The sequence below is a fragment of the Poecilia reticulata genome, linkage group LG5 (assembly GCF_000633615.1).
Source record: "Poecilia reticulata strain Guanapo linkage group LG5, Guppy_female_1.0+MT, whole genome shotgun sequence".
In the NCBI taxonomy this organism is placed as follows: domain Eukaryota; kingdom Metazoa; phylum Chordata; class Actinopteri; order Cyprinodontiformes; family Poeciliidae; genus Poecilia; species Poecilia reticulata.
The window spans coordinates 1,334,185-1,342,109 of NC_024335.1; the positions used below are offsets into that span (position 1 = coordinate 1,334,185).

Here is a 7,925-nt window from a genome sequence, read left to right on the forward strand (position 1 = left end):
CAAAGTGACTCTGAGTGTTTTGGTCCAACTCACCTTCAGTGTGAGCAGCTTGAAGCAGCAGAGTCTCTCTGCAGGAACCAAAAGTCACAAACTGCTTCTTGCTTTGGTTCAGGTGTGTCTGGTAGGCGGAGCTTAAACCTGATGAATTTGCTGTTTCTTGCGTTTGAGTCGTGCTTCACTCCAGAGTCCAGAATTCAGCCTTTGATCAGAACAGAACCTGTAATAAAGATGGTAGAATAAACTGATTTAACTTTGTCATCTTGATTCTCATTCAGGAAGAATCAGCTGACCTCGGCAAAGTTCACATCTAAAGTAAAAAAAACATTTCCTGCTTAAGGTTCTGTTTAGCTTTTGGATCGGTGGCCGGTTTTAGTTTCTGATGAATAACTGATGACACCATCAACCTGCTGTTCAGTCTTGTAATAATTAGTAAGAACCAATTAGTTTTATGTCCTAGTTGATAAAATAACTTCGTCCCGTTTGTAAGTCATCAGTGCTGAGATCTGCTCTCTCTGCTCCTGAAGTAAAACTGGATACAGTTAAAGTTATTCTCAGATTTTCTGTTGCTTTTCAGTCAATTTTAGTTTAGTTCTGTTTTTGTTTTTTTCTCTCTGTGCAGGTCCATCAGTACCGGATCGCCATGACAGCTAAGGACTGCTCCATCATGGTTACGCTGGTTCCCAGTGGTGAGGAAGAGGACGATGATGAAGAGTAAGACCTTAGTCTGTCCGTTAAATCAGAGCCGAGGCCTTTAGTCTGCAGCCTGGATGTTCGCTGATTTATCCGTTCTAATGATGGAGATTGACCTGAATGATGATTTTCATTCAGGGAATGAACAGGAACTTCTGTCCAACCCAGCTGGTCTTTTGCTGCTGGTCTATCAATAGTTTGGTTGATCAACAATACACAAAATTCACGGTTCTGTTCAGTGCTTTAGTGTCACGATTCAATTTTTTTTTTTTTCAACGTACAATTTATTGAAATTAATTAAACATTTATTTAACCCCAGAAGTGCAGTTTGTAAATTAAATGTTGGTGAAACGGCAAATAAGTCTCTGATTCTACTTTTGTCTTGTTATGTAAGGTAGGAACTCGCAGCATGTTTTATGCAACAGAAAAGGTTTTCACGGAGCGATCACCCGGTCCATTTCTTTTCCCCTCTCTGAATCGTGCACTGATGTCTGTCTAAATGACTGGGATCAAGTCTGCTTGTCGTTAATCTTTGTCTGGTTCTACTTGTTTTCACACCTGGTGATGTCGGCTTAAATGTACAGTCATATTCTTTGTGTTCCTACCGATGTAGTCAAGCGTTGTGCTTTTGTCCACAGCTTGGCATGAAAGCTAAAGTTATTCCAAACAGCAGATCTGAATGATGATGTTGGAGGAGCTTCGATATCGAGTATAGTAGAGGCAGTAGCCGTGTTGCGGCTAGCTAGCCTGTCACTAGTCTGAATGCTCAGTGGATCTGCGCTCGATAATGCAGCCTTGGTGGAGAAGTCGAACGCAGAGCGCGTCTTCTTGATCAAATAATTTTAAAAAATCTGCATAGTGCTTACCGAACCAAGAGCGTTGCACTGAACGGTTCATAACAGATATTGTTGCACCCCAAGTTAACACATTTATATTTATTTTTATATAGACCCGTTGCAGAACCGGGTCTATATAATAACAAGGGAGATGGAAGTCAGTTATGCTAGCTTGACTCTGACCACCTTAACGTATGAATGTGCTGTGAATTCAGCGTGTTTCGGTCGAGTTAAACAAAACAAAAAAAACACACACTCAGACCGATCATCAGTAGAGCAGGTGTTTAAATGAGCTAATCAACCACCGCTGTGATAGTTTAGCCACCACAGAGATCTCTTATTAACAATCGCAAAATAAACATCGAGCCTGGATGGAAACATAAAACTGCAACGGACTTTGTTTGGGTGGTTTTGGGGTTGTTTTCAGTTACTATGACAACGTGTGTTTTTGTACCGTAGCAGAAAAAGAAAAATGCTAATTATTTTGAGTTCTTCTTCAGGGCTTTTCTGCGTTACTTTTCCCTTGCTGTGGCGCGCTGCACTAAATTATTAATTTCTGCATTTCCAGGTTTCATTTAGTTAACACCGCGTTGTGGTAGCTATGGACGGCATGTTAAAGCATCGTCATTAACCCTCCTCTTCCTCCACAGCCTCTCCTCCCAGAAGCGTCTCAGGGACTTCAGACCTCAGGCCTTCTCCTCCTCCGTCTCCGTCCTGGACCTGGACCCCAAGCCGCTGGACAGCGTCCCCCGCCAGCTGCGCCTGGACCAGAAGATCGTCTCCTGTTACCTGAGGACAGGCGGTACCTTGCCCAACGGCTCCCTGCCGCCGCTGCCCAGCATCCTGGCGGCGGAGAGGGAGGAGCGGGCGCTTCTCTTCCAGGCCGTATGAACGGACCGGTTCTGAGGTCAAGAGGTCACCGCCCATATAGCAGTCCGAACAGAACCCAGCGCCGGTTCTGTTTTACTTCACCACAAACTCGCAGCTTCACTCTGACCTCTCCTGAAGCTGTTGTCATAGCAACGGGCTCTGATGCTCTGAGGTCATCATCATCAAACACTGTCAGCAGGCGTCTGCTGAAACGCTTTAAAAGGTCAAATTAAAGGGTCGGTTGACCCCGACCAGAAGCAGCAGAACCTCCTGGATCAGTTGGTTCTGGTCTCTGTATCCGGGCTAAAACAGAGCTGGGACAGAACCTCTGATGTTTCCACTGATAGCAGGAAGTGATTTACTGTCAGGCAGCAACCGGACAGCCTTTTATTGGGTCCAGCTTCGGGTTGAGCCAGAACCTCCCAGCGTCTGAGGAGAAGGGCTTTGGTTCTGTTTGTGCCATACCGGACTGGACAGCTCACTGGGGTCAGAACAGATTTCAGTGTGGATGTTAAACAGCAGCATTCAAAGATTCTGATCCGGTCCCGGTTCTTTCCTCTGATCCGGTTCCTTCCTCTCTCTGTTCTGGTTCTGCAGTTCTTCCTGCAGGTCTTCCAGATGGTTCTTTTGGACTTTGGCTGATATTCAGTTCAACAGAGAAACAGAACCTGGAGGATCTTAGGGAGGTTCTGGAGAACCGCTGATCCAAACAGAGAAGAAGTAGTGAGGAAATGAGGACTGGTCCGATTTCTGGACTGAAAGCTGCTCCAGAGTCCAACCGGACCCCTTCAGAATCGTTCTAGAACTCAGAGCGTTCGGCTGACCTGAACTCTGCTACGAAGGTCCGATCTGACCTCTGACCTGCTGCTTTCTGTGCCAAACATGGCTGGTGCTGGTTCTGGAGGACGATGATGGTGCGTTTGTTGAGGAAGCTAACTCTGTTACAGGCTGCGTTCCCCTGCAGCCCGACCCGTTCAGCAGGTCTGGACCGATTCTGCTGGACCGGCCGGCAGCGGTTTCTCTGAAACCGCTGACCTTTGACCTCGGTTCCTGTCGAAGGCACTCTCCTTTGGCCAATCAGTAGCAGCATGTGCTCACTGGAACCGCTCAGTGACTTGTCTGAACGCCGCCGCAGACTGGAAACGTTCCAGTTCAACTGGGAGGATTTTCAGCTTACCAGTAAAATGTTGATGAAGTCGATTTGTTTGATGATGAAACTGAGACGCTTCAAAGGTTTTCAAACTCCTGTGAACGTATGCACTTCCTGTGAGGCGAAAGCCGACTTTATTCACCTTTAATGTGACGTTTATCCTGAAAAATTCACCTGGAAAAACAAACTTAGTGGGGAAAACAAAAGCAATAAATCTGTAGTAACCCGGTCAGGTTTCTGGTCCAGTTCAGGTGAATCTGATGAACCTGAAATAAAGTTAAGCTGGGATCTTCCTCACATCTGCTCATGTTCCTCAGGATCAGATGGTTTAAAGGTATCAGTCAGGAGAAGGGCACATTACACTGATCTGCTAGAAAGCTGAAGGATTTTATTTTCCATCGTCTCTGAGAGACCAAACATCCAGTCAGAACGTTTGATTAACGATTTCATGGGAGGAAAACTGTTAGATTGAGGTGTGAAGACTTATCCGTGCAGGTTCTTGTTTTTTCAGGATAAATGTTGCGTTAAATGTTTTCAGAACTTTCGCCGCTCACAGGGGTGTGAAAACTTTACAGCTCTGCTTATAGAAAAGATGATTATTTCTGAAAACTAACAAACGACAGCAAAGGGAACATTCAGGTTGCTTAAAATAAATGTTCAAAATAAATGACTTATGAACAGTTTTAGTGAGATTTGTATGTTAAGAAATTAAAAAATATTTTTAACTTCCAGAAAAGGAGATAAAAATGTGAAATCAGAGGATTTTTAGTTACACTTAGCTTCAGTTTTCTGTTTAAATTGTTAAAGATCTGAGCTGGAACCTGATTGGCCGGCTGCCTGAGCGCCTCCATTCGCTGAGGGTCATAGGTCATCAGCTCTGTGATTCCTGCAGACTGGAAATCAAAGCAACAGAAACTCTGGGGATGTAAAGGCCAAACAGCTGTCTGGTGTTTTCTACTGAAATCGTTTTATTTTTGTAGATTTGGACCAACAAGCTCCGCTGGTTCTGCAGTCACAGTCACGCTCTTTGTATCAGAATAAACATTTGTACCGAACCGAACCGAACCCTGGTCTGTCTGTTCCCTGTGTGTTTGTCTGGTTCACGATCAGCACCGCCCCCTGCAGGCCGACTGGGGAACTGCTTCACTAATGTCAAATATTCAGATTTCTACTTAAAATTATTTATTTAAGATGAGCTGAAAAACATTAAATTTCTTTAAATTCCCCAACTGGGGGCAGCCAACAGCAGGAAGAGGTAAAAAATGGCTACCAACTCTAAAAATAATATAAAAAATTTGATGTCGTTTGTACAGAACCACCTTTTTATTCCTAGTTTTACGTTGAGACAAAAACTTAAAAAGTTAGCAAAATATTAAAACAGACACAGTTTGCAATCTCATGAGAAGAAAAATAGATCTGAGAACATTAATACTTTTGATCTCATTCTGATTTGGAAGTCTAATAAATGGAAGAAAAAAAATTGTCTATATTTAAAAAATATTTGTGATTTCTTCATAAGTTTTAGCCAAAGTTGTTTCAGAGCCTTTATTGGAGGCAGGTTCGTGGAATCTGATTGGTTTCCTGAGGACAGGTGTCTTTTCTCCAGGTGATTAGTTGAAACCAGTGCAATTAATCCAGGAGGGCTTCTAATAGACAGTCAATGAAACCCAGAATTGAGCTGTTTTCCCTCCCGGTCGACCCGGTTCTGCTGGAACCAGAACATCTGCTCCAACTCCAGCTGGTGTGGCTCTGAGTCAAACCAACCTGTTCCCCTCCTGGCCTGTGGGGGCGCTGCACCAAGAACCACTGAAGGAAACGACACAAAAACCTCAGAAGACACTGAGAGCAACTTCCTTCTTCACCAGATGGAAACAAGATGGAGGATTTTAGCGGCTGGAGGATTTCTCTTTAGGCTAAAGACCAGGAGCCATTTCTGCTGCTAGCGCTAGGCTAGCACGTTAGCTGTGGTTGGATTTACCCAGAATGCAATGTGCTGCGGTTGGAGGATTTCTCTTTAGGCTAAAGACCAGGAGCCATTTCTGCTGCTAGCGCTAGGCTAACATGTTAGCTTTGGTTGGATTTACCCAGAATGCCCTGCAGTGTAGTCAATATGTAGGTATGTCATCAAGGGGTATTATAGTGATATTTACTAAGCTGAATCTCTTCTTCTAAACTAGTTACCAAATCCTTGGCGGCCATTTTTCTTTCAGATCATAACTTTCAACCATGAACTTCAGATTCCAACATTCTAGTAATACCTGAACCTTTAAAGCATGAAAACAAACAACTGCTTCAATTAGCACAAAAAACCCAAAGACAAAAAGATTTACAGCAGCAGGATCCTTCTCAGTTACATAAATTGTCTATGATAAACAACTTATAAAAGTTTTCATCTCATCTTTCCAGTCAGCAAACAGAAACTTGTTTAACAAATTGAAGGTCACGTACCAAACAAAAACTCCCAGATGCAAGGCTTTGTGATTATAAAACAAAGAAATAAATGATTTATTAAAACTAAAAACAAGCAACAGGTCCAGATCTAACAATGCAAGAATGCTTAAAGCCCCCAAACCTCTAAAAATCTGCAAACATCACTCAAAAAACTCTTGATGTTAGTGGTCTAAGCGTTTATAAATGTGATTAACATTTATAAATATACCTTATACAGTATAAGGAGGGATTACAGGGAAATACAAGAAAATGAGTTTCAGAGCAGAGGGAGTGGTTTGCTTGAAGTTTTGAATTTTGCATCTAAAAATTAAGTAAGGAAAAACTAAAACTTCTACTATAACCAATAAAAACTACATATTTATCTCATAAAAACTACACTAAATATTTAGTTAATAAAAACCAGCAAACTCTTTCTAAAAACTAAATAAAATTGACTGAATTAAACAAAAAGTCAGAACAAAATAAAACCCCAAATTATTAGAACCCTGCAAAATGTTGATGCTTCGTTCTGCTTGCAGATTCTCTCTGTTGTCTCTCACTTCCAAACGTCTTTTGGATGCTTGTTGTGGAAATCTCCTGCATCCCAAATGTTCATTCTCTCTATGGCCTCTACTTGTTGCGATCTGAAGCAGATGTATCCAGACAGGCTGAAGACCAGCGTGAAGTTGGCCCCCCCACCTTCTTCAAATCAGACAAAATGGGTGTCAATCAACTCGGCTACGTTTATGCTGGTTTGTGCAGCATAAACGCAGCACAAATGAAAAAAATTTCATTTGTGCTACTTTGGCTTTGAAGATATTAATGAAAGTGTAAAGGTCAAAAGGTCAACCAGCCCTCCCAGTTTTATGAAATAAAACAAAATTGGTGTAAAATGTTTGTGCTACGTTTGTGTAGCAAAAATTTTCGTTTGTGCCGCTATCATTTTAAAGACGGAAAGAAAAATGTTTCTTTATATCTTTAAAAATGTTCTTCAGGCATCATCAGAGGTCAACCACTCCCCTGGCCCTGCTCACATTTAAATGATGGCGACACAAACAAAAAATGTTGCTGCACAAACCAGCACAAACGTAGCACAAACATCTGATACCAATTTTGTCTGATTTGAAGAAGGTGGGGGGGGGGGGGGCACCACCTTCTTCAAGGTGGTGCCTTGGGCACCCTCCCTAATAAGGGAGGCTGAAGGACACCTCCAGCCTCCAGCAATAAGGGAAAGACGGTTGACCTTTGACCCTTCACCTTCCTTCAGCAACAAAGCTGGTAGTGGCCTGCTGCTTCTACATTTCCACACCTTGGATTCATAACACAGATGAAGTCAGTTTAGATTAGTTTTCAGGTTGTTCTCTTACTTCCTCTTGTTTGGAAATTCACCAGGCTCTGTCAACGTTTCTCATCAGAGCTGCTGTTTGGTCACTGAGATCTTCATCAGTAGAATTTTAAATTGACTCCAAGTGAAGAAGAATGGAAACATCTTGTCAGTGAAGGTGTGTGTGAAGGTGTGTATGTGTGTGTTGGTGTCCAGATCAGTGAACATCAGCTTTCCTCCATCCCAGTCCAGATTCACTCGAATCCTCTGGAGTTTCTTCTGGACTGATAGATCTGTTGGATGAGCTGGTGGAGAACTTGCTGAGTATTTACTACCAAAGAACTGTATAGCTAGTCGACCAGATTCTATGTTGCCCTTCCTCTGGACAGACTCTGCTAACACACCAAGGGCCCACCCTCTACTGTCTCCAACATCAACATCCCAGCTGTGGTTCCCTGAGTTAAAACCCTCAGAGCTCAGGATGGACCACAGTGATCTGAATCTCTCTGGATTTTCAGGAAACTTCTGTCTGTCTCCTAAAGTCACGCTAGTCAGATCGTCAGACAGGATTATTCTTGGATGAGCCGTGTTTGGGTCCAGAACCAGAGGAGTGTAGGTCACCATG

The 7,925-nt window shown here is 43.0% G+C and overlaps 1 protein-coding gene across 1 annotated transcript in view; it reads left to right on the forward strand.

Moving 5' to 3' along the window:
• Positions 1 to 4,611, forward strand: part of ippk (inositol 1,3,4,5,6-pentakisphosphate 2-kinase) — a 20,765-nt gene extending 16,154 nt beyond the window's left edge. The window contains exons 13-14 of the mRNA XM_008408271.2: positions 620 to 711; positions 2,177 to 4,611. Coding sequence (XP_008406493.1) covers positions 620 to 711; positions 2,177 to 2,417 — 333 coding nt within the window. The 3' untranslated portion in view covers positions 2,418 to 4,611. The remainder of the gene's footprint in view (positions 1 to 619; positions 712 to 2,176) is intronic.
• The last annotated feature ends 3,314 nt before the right edge of the window (positions 4,612 to 7,925 follow it).